The sequence below is a fragment of the Otolemur garnettii genome, unplaced genomic scaffold (assembly GCF_000181295.1).
Source record: "Otolemur garnettii isolate 467f Iridium unplaced genomic scaffold, OtoGar3 scaffold00005, whole genome shotgun sequence".
In the NCBI taxonomy this organism is placed as follows: domain Eukaryota; kingdom Metazoa; phylum Chordata; class Mammalia; order Primates; family Galagidae; genus Otolemur; species Otolemur garnettii.
The window spans coordinates 15,986,219-16,001,059 of NW_003852400.1; the positions used below are offsets into that span (position 1 = coordinate 15,986,219).

The 14,841-nt window shown below is 37.9% G+C and overlaps 1 protein-coding gene across 3 annotated transcripts in view; it reads left to right on the top strand.

The window, feature by feature from the left end:
- ADAM22 (ADAM metallopeptidase domain 22) overlaps positions 1-14,841 on the top strand; it is a 255,911-nt gene that overhangs the window by 232,083 nt on the left and 8,987 nt on the right. For 2 of the 3 annotated variants that reach the window (XM_003782646.3, XM_003782645.3), the window contains 3 exons: positions 1,323-1,423; positions 1,771-1,837; positions 11,971-12,094. In XM_003782646.3, coding sequence (XP_003782694.1) covers positions 1,323-1,423; positions 1,771-1,837; positions 11,971-12,094 — 292 coding nt within the window. Of the gene's footprint in view, positions 1-1,322; positions 1,424-1,770; positions 1,838-6,342; positions 6,430-11,970; positions 12,095-14,841 lie in introns of all 3 variants that reach the window. The other variant, XM_003782647.3, reaches the window with a different exon arrangement.

The window sequence follows — 14,841 nt, forward strand, 5'->3', positions numbered from 1 at the left end:
TTTTTTTTTTTTTTTTTTTTACTTAGGAAACAAAGTTTAAAGCAGAAGTAGGAATACAAATTTTTGCCCAAGGAGTACAGTTCTATAAAAGGATGTTATAAGAAAATTGTTCTTTTAATTTATTGAAGGCTTGTTTACTGAAAGAAAAAGATGACTAGGAAACTACTTGAATTCTATCATTTAAATATTGAAGTATTTGATCAAATATTGAATTTTAAATTAAGTAACAGCAAGTAAGTAGAGAAATGAGTGGGTTTTATCAGAATTTCTGTTGTCCTTTTGTACAAAATATAAGTCATTCTATAGGTAGCAAATGATACTGAGAAAGTTCCAGCCTAGGGAATGAATGTGAAGTAATTGTGCTAAGTTCCATTTATTTTCAGTCTTTAGTAGAAGCTTCCTTTTAAAATAGACATCATTAGTAATTAACCAGAATGATATGTGGAAAAGACTTTTTAAGCATAGTACCCTTTTTTAAAGTACCTTAAAAATAGCTTAAAATATTCATTTGAATAGTGTTCAGACTTTAGGAAAATCTCAATGGGTTATGATTTGTAAGGAGTTAGAAATTATAAAAAATTGTTAGACTTCTAAGTATATGTAATTTATCAAAATTCTTTCCTCGTGTGGTACAAAGTAGGTGTGTAAATTTTGCTTCTTGTAGATAATTCATTTAAAGGAGGTAGGACATAAATAAGAGAGCTCAATGGTACATGGGCTTTGTGAGAGACGCTTCCATGATAAACATCTGATTCAGTTCAGTTATTGGACAACTACACTTTACTGGACCATATTTGTGGGAAAAATGCCAATTCTCAGAAAATAATTTTATTATTTAAGAAAACCTAAATATTACTTTGATAAAGGTTGACCAGGTTTACTTGCACAAATCTTACTGTAATCTCTTGAAAGTCCATGTTCTCATAATTCCTGAATGGAAACCATTGCTTTACAATTAAGAAACATCTATGGTGGGACCCCATTATAACACTAAGCTGGAGTTACGTGACAGATACACACAGTGACTTTGTTATATGGTTGCTGTGTTCCGGGGAATGTAAATTGGCTTGCATTCTATCCTGAGACTTTTCATTTATAGACTATCATAATGGGGTTCCATTGTATTTGACTTTTCTTAAATTGAATGTTGTGTAATTCTGCCTTCTTCATGAAGACTTTCATGTTCTCTTCATTCTTTCATTTCAGATTTTTTTCTTTTTTGATTTATTTAACGCAAATAGTGCCTACAAGTTTTGCTTATTGATTTCAAAAGGTCCGTTTGCTTACTCTTTTAAACAACATATCCATGTTTTCAATTTCAGGTCAAATGGGCTCTCTCATTCTTGGAGTGAAAGGATTCCAGACACAAAACATATTTCAGACATCTGTGAAAATGGGCGACCTCGAAGTAACTCTTGGCAAGGTAGAGGCCAGCACTCTGAATCCATCTATCTATACAATCCATGTTCTGTATTCTTTGGTCCCTGGTTTTAAAAGACTTGTTTGTTCTTGGAAGCTACTTAGCTCTTCTCCCAACAGAGAGGAAGATATCTAGAATAAGATTTGTTTTTTGTTTTCCTTGGATGGACATTAATGGGATTTGGTAGCACTAGTACTTTAGACAGGTGGAGAAGGCTGTTCAGTGCTGCAAAGTCCAGCTTCCCAGGGTGGTGCTCCTTGTGAATTACACACACTTGAAATACCATGTAATTAGGCATAGGGTAATCATTTATTTACTTGGAAATCTAGCTCTATACCATCTTTTTTCAGGTAACATGGGAGGAAACAGAAAGAAAATCAGAGGGAAAAGATTTAGACCTCGGTCTAATTCAACTGAGTAAGTCTGAACCTCTACTGGAAAACAGCACTCCAACGTCCTGTGCAATTAGTGTACGAAGTTAATTAAGCAGATAGTCAAAGAACCATAAACCATGCCTCCAGTCTTGGTTTTATTTTTTTTTCAATTCTTTTTTGCCCTTTAAAAATTAACCATGGCTTTTCTCTTTTACATAGGCATCTCCGCAACTGTGCCCATAACAATATTCACTGATAGTGGGGGCCTCACCCTTGCTGCAGGCTTTTTCCACCAGTCACCTGTCATTGTGGTGTTTTGGTTCCTTTTGAAGGGAATTTTGATAACATTCCTTTCTTTTCATCACCGGGGTCCAGTCATTTCAAAGGGTCACCCTTCCTCTCCCTAATATTCACATAGCCTGAAGCATCAGGGGAAAGTTCTCATCCTCCTAGAGCATGATACTGCTCAGATCTAAAACCCCTGCTCTGAGGTCTTCACAGCTGCAATCTAAGCATTCTCTCAGACTAACGGAATATGTTTCCCTTTTAAATTTTCCTTCTGAGAACATTTAAAAGGGCATTTGTCTAAACTTGCTCTTTAATGGAATCATTGTCACTAAATGCAACATTATCTGTTTTAAATGATAGCCACACTTTTTTTTTTTAAGTGGGGATGGGGTCTGAAGTTACATTTAAGTCATTTAATAAAGTAAACACCAGGCACTTTGGTTTATTTGTTCAATACTCCACTTAAGAAAGTACAAGCAAAACAAAACTTCTTCAACCCTTTATCTTCCATCATTGAATAAAACATACTCTTAGTATCCTTTTGGACTGACCCTGCCACCTGGTTTTAATTAGCTAAACTTTTTTAACCCACCTAAAAAATTTTCACTTATTTCTCAATATAGTGATGGTTCTTATTTCTAGGATCTTTATTCTTCTTCATGCCTTAATAGTTAACTGCTTGTCAAAAACTGATGTTAGCTTTTCCATCATATGCCCTGTCCTTTTCAGTCCAGGAGTAATAATAGCATTGCCTTGCAATTTGGACCTTCCACCTGAATGATATTGTTTTCTAAGTTTTTTATCAAAGATTTCCAGAGGATACTTTACCTTAGAGACAATAGACAATTTCAAGTAATAGCATTGCATGGTCCAGAATGGCAGCCTAGAACTCCAGCCTAAATAACTATAACTAATCCGTTAGAGTTTATCTTATATATTCCCAAAGCGCTTGGATGCTTTAGGGCTTATGGTTGATAAACTCTTCTTGGAATGTAATTTGGTTTGTTTTGCATGAGGTGGCCTAGTCAATGCTCCTTAACTTTTATCTCAGTGGCTCACAAGAGTACAAATGGAACTATAAAATGTTTTTTAGATATTCCTTGAAATGTAATTAGACATATGACAATCATTTATTTACTGTTGACTGTTTGAACATTATTTCCTATAACAAAGCTTTGAAAACTCCTCTAAGTGAGAAAAAAATTCAATGTTATGTTAAAGCTATGAGTTTAGGACCCAAAGAACATTTGATGTTTAGCAATATTCATACAATAGTTTCTAGAGCACTTAAATTATTTTTAATTTACATGAAATTTCCATACATGCTAAAAATTATACTAGTACAGATAACCTTTGAGAAATCTTGCCTGTGATATAACTAAGTTATAATATTTAATAAGACATCACAGTAGAATCATCTTTGTGAAGGACAAGTACTAAGGACTCCCTCAAATTTTTCAGGCTTTTCTAATGTAGGTTACGTGACTCATGTTAGTTAAATGGAGCTAAGTCTGTGAATCTGACCACTAGTCTCATATACCTTCGTGTATAGAAACTGTCTCTCTATGTAGATACACACACATACACACACATATATATATGTATTTTTATAAGATTCCTGATAGAAAGCATATCAAGAATTATGTTGGCAATTTTTTATATTTTTCATATTTTAAGTAATCTCATTTACTTCTGATACAATAATAATATCATTTGTGTGACTGTAAGAGGAACATAATGACCACAGACAAACATATATATTTTTTTTTAGAATAAGAGGTATTTCAGGTCCATTATTTCAATATTCCCTTAGTATATCATCATCCCAACGGATGATTGGGACATGAATTAAAACAATGCACCACAAATGCATGCTCTGCTAATTAACAAAATAAAATGTCCTTGTTAATTGTATTGCTTTTCCACTCAAAGCTTTTGCATCTTCCTCACTGTTGTACATGATGTAAAATTTTTTTTGGCTTAGACTTTGTATTATATATTGTGTTTTTACAGGAGGGAGCCCCCAGCACCTGAGCCTGGGCACTCCCTCGCCCAGACAGTCCCATCCCAAGGCATAAGCCCAGGGGGCTCTGACAGCCCCCAGACAGGGAGTCTGGATCACAGGTCAGTCTCCACCTGCTGTTCACTCTGGGCTGCCACGTAATCTCCCTCCAAGTCTCTTCCTTGGCTGAGAACAGGGTCATTTATCTTTGACCAAGCCCCCATGTCTGCTCGGATGTGCTCCTGGTCCAGCTAGCACCAGCTAATTTTCCTCTGCCTTTCCATCCTGGAGAACACAAAGAGCTCCCCTATCCCGTCTAATGCATTTTTTTTTTTTGCATGTTGCGCTATAAGGCAAGTTAAGCCACATAGGCAGATTTACCACAGTTTAGTAAAATCCCATCACTCTAGCCACTATGACCTTGAGATGTTAGGAAGCCCACTGTGAAGACTCTTTTATGCACAGATGCCCAGAAGGAGCAAACAATTGAGAGCTCTCTTCAGTGACCCCTGGTGAAGTGATCACAGCCTTCTAAAGTGCTCCCTAAAATGAAGGAAGGAGCCCATCAAGTACAAGTCAAGCCACGTGGTTGTAGCTTTCATGGATCAGCCGTGGCACTGTGTTTAAGATTGTCAGTGAAAGGAACAAATGTCTCCTCCTGGAAGTGGCCGTCTGCGTGCGGGTGACTCGGTTTGCCATGTGGCTATGTTTCACCTGATTGCAGCTGCATGGGCTTCTTCTACAGTTTTCTCCAGGCCAGACCATTCACCAGCCTTCATCTGTGGCTGCATTTGCTTTTGACTTTTTGTTCAGAGTCTCAGTGGAAATCTTTATGCAAGTTTTAATTGGCTGTCTGGGAAAGCGCAAATTGGCAATGATTGTGGCTAACGGCAAAACTAGCATGAGTTGTTCCTGAGTCAGGCAACTTCCATCATCTTAGCCAAAATGGTCTTATAAGCATGAAAAGCAACTAAATTCTTCTTTCAGGAAGGAATTCCATGGTATTATTTTGTAGAATATGTTGGTTATCACTGAAAAATGAGGGAGAAAATAACCCGGAAATGGAAATGTAGTCTTGATTTAAATGCATTTATGAACAGCTTGAAAGCTAAACACAGAGGAAAGAACAAACTTTAGCCAAAAACAAATAATGTATTTTATATTTTTCCCTAGTTTGTTTTCAAATAAGTTTTAAAGAGCTTGTGTTCTCTAGAAGTTGCTTTTTAATGGGAAAACCCAGTATGACCTCTAAATTCTTCCAGTACTTGCATTTGTTAAATTTGTAATATTTTACAAGGGCAAATTCTAAGGGGATGTGTTTTTGGTCTCGGTCCTAGGGTCAAAAATCAAAGGAAACTCTGGGGGAAAAACAACTTGCACCTCCAATTTTACTGCCTTTAATATTTGCACAGTAATTCCTATGGAGACTTTGCCAGATCCATCAGGGAAATGCTAACTAAGATCATTGTTATTCTCTGGCAGTCATTCACACAATTCGTGATGAGACACTTGGAAGGCAACTTCTGAGAGCCTTTTTCTAATGAAAATGTGAATACTTTATTCTGGAGTGAACAAAGAGAAGGAAGGAACATTGCAGCTGCAACTAAATTACTAAACCCAACTTTGAGATCCTGGAGGCCTATTTGGACCACACTGAGTATGCACTGAGGCTCCAGGATCAAAAGAGTGGGAAGCTTTCTGCTCCTTACAGAGCCCACTGGAGCCTACTTTCTTGTTGACTCCAGCTTGGGATCCACTTCAGGGGAAAGACAGGTGCCATGTGAAAGCCTTCTCTTACTAGAAAGAGAACTTTGCTCCTTTTAATAGTTCTTGGGATATTTTGTGCCCAAATGCCAGCTTGGAATTGGAGCATCTGAATGTTTTCAAAAAGCAACATTATCATTTAAAAACCAATGAGCCAAATGAGAGGGGGCATGGAAAAAGCCACTTTGGAGGTGGGTGAAAGGATGCTGACAGTACTGTGATTGAAAGGGAGTTTCTGGTTCACTTCGGGAAGCCACTGGAAAAGACTTTCCCAGAAATGTTGAATGAGTTGTAGAATGCCTTGAGCCTTGTTGCAGCCAAGATTACTTTCATGTCATATAGACAACCTCATAATCACCCAACATCCATTCTGGTTTATTTGCCATGGTCACTTGCATTTGGAGGGTGAAGACATCCTTGCTAAGCTTGTGCTGTGTATTTTCAGATTTTCTATCTTGTTCTGCTTTCTTTGTTCCTTCCATTGCTTTCTGCAGGTATTTAAACCCATGGTTCAAAAGAGACTATAATGTAGCTAAGTGGGTAGAAGATGTGAATAAAAACACTGAAGGACCATACTTTAGGTATTTTATAAATTAATTTTATATCCTTTTCAAACTTTCCCAGCACATACAAATACCGTAGTGTGACTGGCTCTCTATCTTGTATCTCTCAATACAAGTTCCTATAGGTGGAAAGGGGTCCTTGTTTATTTGCTGCCTTTTGATCTCTGTTTTTGGCTTCATGAGCAAGTCTAGTTCTTTTCTGAATGTTTCAAATGAAGCCATTTGAAAGGGTTCCCATTTAGTGCATGTCCCTATCACCATCTCGAGCTTTTTAGTAGCTTTTTCTTCATTTTATGCTGTGTAGTGTTCTATGGGCATGAAACATACTTTCCACTAATAAAGAAGCACTATTAACCCAAACAATTTAATTTCTAGAATCTAGCAGTTTCATAATCCATTTTCCCTACTTAATCCCTAAGAGTGCATAGTGCATATGAAAACCCAAAGAAAATCCTAAGAAGAAACTAAATGAAATGTAGTGGGATTTTACTTTGAGTACAAATAATGATCTGATCTAACTGGAAAATTATTGAAATAATACTTATCACATGAGAGTATGTGGGATGAGTTTAGTTTCTATTTGTTCAGAATAGCCATTTGCTTATATGTAAGGGCTATGCTGAGAAGAACGTTTTACAGATTCTCAACAAAGCAGTAAGGAATGTTTTATGTTAATAATAATGTTGTCTAATACATCAGAGAGAACAGAAAGCAGGTGTTCTTGGTTCACAAAAGAGAAGAGAAGAGAGTATCCTTACTTTTTAAAAGCTATCAAATTTACTCAATTCACTGCAGCTATTAGGGATCAGAGAGTATTTCCAAGAATTCTTAATGATGTTTTTTCCACTGTTTATAACATCAAAGTGATTTCCCAGAGGTAAATGTCCACTTTTGATCTGACTACTTTGTGGATAACTAATGTAAAGAAGAAATGTAGGCTCCATTACTACCCCTTCTGAACATAATTTAACAGGAAGCTTGCATATTACTTTTTGCCATGACTTGGGTCGACATTGAACAGATATCAAAATATTTATGTGTATTTAACTCTCAGCACCCATATAAGGTGGACTCTCTCTTCCAGTGTACCATTTAGTTTAGTCATGTGTAGTTTGAGAAAATGATTAGACCTACCTGCATTTTAATTTGATCCATAACATTTGCATATACCCTAAGGAAAGCATAACGCCTGCCTGCTCACAAAAATGTATCCTGCTTTTATACCCCATCCTACCCTCCTGCCCTGTCCCTCTGCTTGTCCCACACTTTCCCACACTGAACCTCATACACATACACTCACATTCAAACATCCAACCCTCACCTGTAGCTCCCAAGATGGCCAACGTCAAGAAGACAGGTAAGATGATTTTGAATGTTACTTGGAATCTTGGCTCACCTGCAGTCCTACTTCTTCTTTTTATTCTCAGGCTTGTGGGCAGATTGTAATTTGTATCAGCCATAGAGTCAAAATGGAATGACTTTGGTCCTATGTGGGTTAGGGATTTTATTCCTAAACAGACTTAGCATTTTTGCAGCAATAATTTGTGAAATGGTACTCCGGAAGAGTTGATTCACCTCCCTGGGTGAGCTGAGTAGTTTATGTGACTCCCCAAGAAGAGTCCACATTTCTTAAAATCAGCACCCAGGTCTGCCCAGAAGCTGCATGACTAAATGCAATTTGGATGGGGAAATGCTTTAGCTCCCCCAGTTGCACGTGCAAAGCTGCAAGGGCAATTTTAGAGGGTTTCTTTGTTACCTATGTTAATATGAGATGTTGGTTCCTACAGTAGATAATCACATTAAGAATTAATTATTAAAATCATATTGATCTTTAAAGGCTAATAAAGTTCAGTGGATGGTTATCATTTTACCTGTTGTTTTTGGATTAAAAATGGTTATGCTGGTAAGACTTGGAAATCAACACAAAATTTCTGTGGCAGTGGGCGAATAATTGAGATGGCTCAGAGTTTTTAACACAGTGACTCCAATACAACAGAGAATTTCATCCACTCTCCGTCCAAGCCAAGCCTCACATAAAAGACCAACTGCACCTTGGCTTATGCTTTGCCAATGCTATGCTTAAGCTCAGATCTGCTATTTCTGCAGCCAGGTCATTCAGGATTACCTCTCCTGCCAAAACCATCAGTGAGGGCAAAGGTCACCTTATTAACCACTCAGGAGATACTGGATTTGTGGCATCCTTATCAAAATGCAATCAGGACTTCGTGACTGCAGCAGACTGGTCCAAAATGTAGCTCAGCATTTGAAATATGTATAGTATCCACATCACCAGAAAAGAGCAAGGCCAATGCCTAAAGATTTTGAGTGCTGGGAGTGTCTGTTCCCATTGTGTTTCCTTATCCAGTTCTGATACAAGAGTGGTTGCTCAGATGTCCTCAGCATGTGTTCAGGCCGTCAGGATGAAGTAAGATCAGTGTAACAGCACTCACCACACCCACATCCATTATAGAGCACTGTTGGTGACAGTGCTTTGTAAGCTCTTAGAAGGTATTCTTTCTCTTGGGAATTATCCAATTGATTACTCACATCATCAGCAGTTTTTGAGTCTATTTCCATGATCTCATAGATGTGGTGACTCTGAAAAGAAACTAATAACAATAACTATCATGTATCAAGTCCCTACCACCTTTATTTCTTAGACCATGAGGTATAGTCATTCTTACTCTCATCCTGTGGATGGAAGAAATTGAGGCGTAAAGAGTCCCTCAAGATAGCACAGCTAATAAGAATCAGAACCAGAATTATAGCCTGGCTCTGAGTCCAAAATGCGTTCTTGACTGTTTCACCATACTTAACTTAAAAGTAGCAAGTGGATATTGACTACTTACATCTACCCTAGGACACTTGATGAATCCTTTTGTATCATCCTACTAAACATTTGCATATGAACATAGTGAATAAGGGTGGATTTGTGTCCCTCTCACGTGATTGACCTGGTTTTAGCCTGTCCTGGGGGCAGAACTGAACTGAGATTGGCCTTATAGACCTATCTACGAAAGTCGAGCCCGGGATGTCTGAGGTAGCCCCAAGATGCCCCACAAGCCACTGGCACACAAACACATTTGTTGTGTAATTCTAATCCAGTACACCTTATGGTTAACATGTGGAAATGATGCTGGTTAACATTTGTCCAAAGGTGCACTTGACTATTTTAGTTCTTGAGCTGAGGTAGTGCCTGGCTTTAAGTGAAAGCTGGGTTGGACTGCCAGGCAAGTTACTAGAGTCAGAAAAAAGCCTAGAGGCAGTTTTTTGAAGAAATATCTTCTTTAGACATTTGTGAGAAATTTTTGAGTTTATTTTCCCTAAACTGGCTTACCCTGCCTGTTCTCTACTCTGACTCTGACTCCCACTCTGGTGCTCTCCATCCCCCAAGATAATCACCTTCATGCAGTCACATACCACCCAGCCTCCAGGACCAGTTGCCCCTGCCCCTTACTAAAACCAGCCTGCTCAGTTTCTCTTTGTCCCCTCAGAGTCCAAGGTGTCAGTTAACTATCCTGTTAACTAACATATGAAGACTATGTCCAATTTCTTTGGGCTTCTAGAGAATATCTCTGGGTTTTGTTTTAACTCATGACTGACTCTACCCAGGGAAAGATATTTGAGGGGAAGATTGGACTTTAGCAGCCCTCATTGGAACGGCTTTATATTATATATGTCTCACGCTGGCCACCTGGACCCATAGCCAAATTAGGATTGGCGTGACTGTGAAGCTACCGGCTAACAGCTAATGCTGTGGATACATACTACAGCAAATTAGAAAGAGGATTTGTTTTATGTGATACCTCTAAAGTAAAAAAGATTTAGGTATTTGTGTACCTGACTAGCTTTCCTGAATTTGAATATTTTATCAGTAATGATTAGGCTAATAAAGCTGAACCCAGGTCAGCATCCTTCATTTTAGAAAATTGCACTTAAACATCTAAGCGCAAAAGTTTGCCCTCATTTTACACATACTGAATTTGTTTTTTAAAGATCATGGTCCTATTTAAAATTTTTTCTAAAATAAAAACAATTTAATTTCTGAAATACAAAAATATGGAGTAGTACATTGCTTTAATAGAACATTTGCAGATTTGAAGTAGTAACATTCTTAGTTACACCCATCCGCTTAGCAACGGAGAACATTAATGTAAGAGTAATCAGACAGCTGCTGGGTTCATGCTAAGAAGTGGTCCTGGCTGTTTTTAAAAAATAAAAGAAACTTTAGGAGTTATAGATTAGAAATGAACTGAACCACTCTTGCATTTTAATCAAGAATGTCACTTGAATCTCAGAATGTGTAGGAAAAATTATTTTCAAACTTTAGTTTGAATTTAGTGTCCATAAAATGGAAACTAGTTTGAAAATTATGTCAGAACAAGAGCAAAGGCTATTATATGGATGGGAACCAACATTCAAAATACTGAAGGGAAACAGACATCTTCATGCTGTTGAATCTAATGTAGGCAGGGGATTTTGACCTACCCAGTGCCACAGTTCACCCCGAACTCCAATGCTCCCAGGCTGAGGCAGTCACAGCAGATGAGGTGAAACCCACATTAAGTACTTGTGCTACCTGTAACATGGTAACCAGGTCAGTGACGTGGCTCATTAGCACTTTGCACCAGAAATTAAGGAGCCATGGATGTATTGTGGTGACCTTTGTGAATGGAATAGCTGCAGCAGTTATCACATCAATTTCTGCTGATATTGATATGATATGACTTTTTTTATTCAGGCAAGTTATCTTAAAAGGCAAGTTAGCAATGAGTATGAGCTATTTGAGCAAGTTTAGCTTACTCACAAATATTGCCACTGCACATGGAAAATCAAACAAGTACAAAATAATGCACCAGAAGCTTACATGCTGATTACAGGGACCAATCAGACCATTTTTGTGTGTTCTCATCAGACTTTGTGTGGCTGGAACTCTGCACTCCTTACTGCTTGCATGTTTACTAATTTATTATTAAAACCCCTGTATTCGCCTTTGTTCCTTCACAACTAACACACTGGCCTCTGAATGCATGAATTTTTGTGTAAACTTATGTGTAACTTTAGCAACTAATAAATGCATCGGTTGTAATGTATTTTAAGATCTTAAGATATAATTGGGATTATACTTAAAAACTTAAAAAATTGGGATTATACATTAAACTTAAAAAATGTATATTTTTACATTGAATGTTAAAAATAAGGCAGCATAATATTTTGTATACTTTATTTACCATTATGAGCTCTTAGAATAATTTTATTCCTATTCCATTTTAGTTTTTATCCCTTTTATAGGAGATTTTGTTATTTGCTATCTAATTGAAAAGTATGATTCTTTGTCCTAACAGTTAAACAATCCCTTGCAGTCATGAAATTAGGAAGATAAAATTCCAGTATTCCAGTGCTGGGAATGACAATTATCTTCCCAGTAGTTAAACCTTTGCAGTAATGGCTTATCAAAGTAGAAGTAAGAGGGTTTGATCTGAACCTACTTTTCAGGTATTTGAAAAAGATAATTAGGCAATCACATGATATTTATTTCATATGTTCTCAATATCTCAGGACTTTATCTCCTGCCAAGTCTCCTTCTTCATCAACTGGGTCTATTGCCTCCAGCAGAAAATACCCTTATCCAATGCCTCCACTTCCTGATGAGGAGAAGAAGGTGAACCGACAAAGTGCCAGGGTATGTGGGAGCATCTTTCATCCTGTACATACTCAGTCATTGTCATTTAGCTGTGAGTTTGTAATTTAAAAGAGAGCCAGTTTCTCTTCTTTGTTCATAACAAAATGAAAAAAACTTAAATTTTAAAATTATAAGATTCTTGGAGCTTTTGGGTTCAGATTTATATTTGTAAAATAGTTTAATCTGCATTGATATAGTCTGGAGATAATTTGGTGTATATTAATTACTCATGGCTATACACTTAAACTTTTTTTTTTTGGGGGGGGGAAGTCTGTTTATTTTATTTTGTTGTTGTTGTTGCATTTTTGATTGGCCACCCTCAGTATAGGGGACCAGTGCCCTACTCCCTGAGCCACAGGCGCTGCCCCTACTTAAACTTTTATTACTCACTGTAGCTGATACAGTAAATCCTGGAGTAGACAAAACAAAAGAATATCAGTTTGCTTTATCAGTTTAATTTTTAGTTATTATGGGTACATAATAGTTGCACCTAGAAGTTGTATCTTCATAGGATACATGTGATACTTTGATACAGACATACAATGTGAATTTAAAAAATTAGGGTAATTGGGGTATCATTTCTTTGTGTTAGGAACATCCCAATCTATTCTTTTAGTTATTTTAAAGGATATCCTAACTTACTATTGATTACAGTCACTTTGTTGTACTATCAGATGTTCACTCCATCTGTATTTTTATACCCATTAACTAATTCCACTTTATCCCCCCACTACCATGCACGGTGCCTAGTAACCATCATTCTATTCTCTGTCTCCATGAGATCATAGGTTTTGACATGTTGCATTTTCATTAGTTTCAAGAAATTTTTTAATTTACATTTTTTTCTTTCTTTCTTTTTTTTTTTTTTTGAGACAGAGCCTCAAGCTGTCCCCCTGGGTAGAATGCCGTGGCATCATGGCTCACAGCAACCTCCAACTCTTGGGCTCAAGCCAGTCTCCTGCCTCTGCTTCCCAAGTAGCTGGGACTACAGGCGCCCGCCACAACGCCTGGCTATTTTTTGGTTGTAGCCATCATTGTTGTTTGGCAGGTCCGGGCTGGATTTGAACCCGCCACCTTAGGTGTATGTGGCTGGCGCCTTAGCCACTTGAGCCACAGGTTCTTCTTAATCTCTTCACTGACCCTATGGTCATTCAGGAGCATATTGTTTAATTTCCATGTGTTTGTATTTTTTTCAGTGTTCTTATTATCGATTTCTAGTTTTGTTTTTTTTTTCTGGCCGGGGCTGGGTTTGAACCCACCACCTCCGGCATATGGGGCCGGCGCTCTACCCTTTTGAGCCACAGGCGCCGCCCCATTGATTTCTAGTTTAATGTCATTGTGGTCAGAGAAGATACTTGGTATGATTTCAATTTTCTTGGAATTTTTAAGACTTGTTTTCTGACTTAACATATGCTTTATTCTTGAATGATCCATGAGCTGAAAAAGTGTGTACTGTAGCTGTTGGATGAAAAGTTCTGTAAGTGTCTGTTAGGTCCATTTGGTCTATAGTACAGGTTAAATCCAATGCTTCTTTATTGATTTTCTGTCTGGATGATCTGTCCAGTGCTGAAAGTAGAGTGTTGGGGTTTGTAGTGATTATTATATTGGAGTCTATCTCTCTTTTTATCTCCGATAATACTTACTTTATATATCTGTGTTCTCCAGTGTTGGGTACATATATATTTAGAATTGTTATATCCACTTGCTGAGTTGACTCCTTTATCATTATATAATGACCTTTTTTGTTTCTTTATAGTTTTTGTCTTGAACTCTGTTTTATCTGATAGAAATATTGCTACTCCTGCTTTTTTTAGTCTATGTCTCTTTATAGGTAGGTGAAGTGTGTTTATTGCAGACAATATATATTTGGCTCTTGTATTTTTTATCCATTCAGCCACTCTGATGGAATCCTAAGTCCAAATCCTTTTATTATTTTTATTTATTTATTTGTAGTGAGACTCTGTCTCACTTTATTGCCCTCTGTAGAGTGCATGGCATCACAGCTCACAGCAACTTCAAACTCTTGGACTCAAGCAGTGCTCTCGCCTTAGCCTCCCAGTAGCTGGGACTACAGTGCCTACCACAATGCCTGGCTTTTTTTTTTTTTTTTTTATTAGCAGGCCTGGGCCGAGTTTGAACCCCCTAGCCTTTGCATGTGGCCGGCGCCCCTAACCACTGAGCTGTGGGCGCCCAACCTAGAAAAAATCTTTTTAATAAATGGATTTGTTCTGTGAGGTTTGGATTCAATCAAGGGACTTCACTTGGGGATCTGGAGGGTCACATATGGCCTTCAGGCCGCAGGTCCCCCCCTCACCCCAGCTTGTTGCTATTGGTAGCTAAGGACTTACTACCGCCATGTTGTCATTGGACTTCCGGTTGTTCTGTGGCCTTCTGTTTCTTACTCCATTCAAGTCTTCTTTTGTTAAAAGGGTTTCTGGTAGTGTGTTTTAATTTCTTACTTTTGGTTTTTTGTTTCTGTTGTAGGTTTTTTGATTGAGATTTCCATGAGGCTTGCAAAAAACATTTTTATAACCAGTTATTTTAAGCATGTGACAACTCTGCTTAGAAATAAACAAGCAGGCTCGGCGCCTATAGCTCAACCGGCTAAGGCACCAGCCACATACACCTAAGGTGGCAGGTTCGAATCCCCAGCCCCAGCCCGGACCCGCCGAACAACAATGACGGCTGCAACCAAAAAATAGCCGGGCGTTGTGGCGGGCGCCTGTGGTCCCAGCTACTTGGGAGGC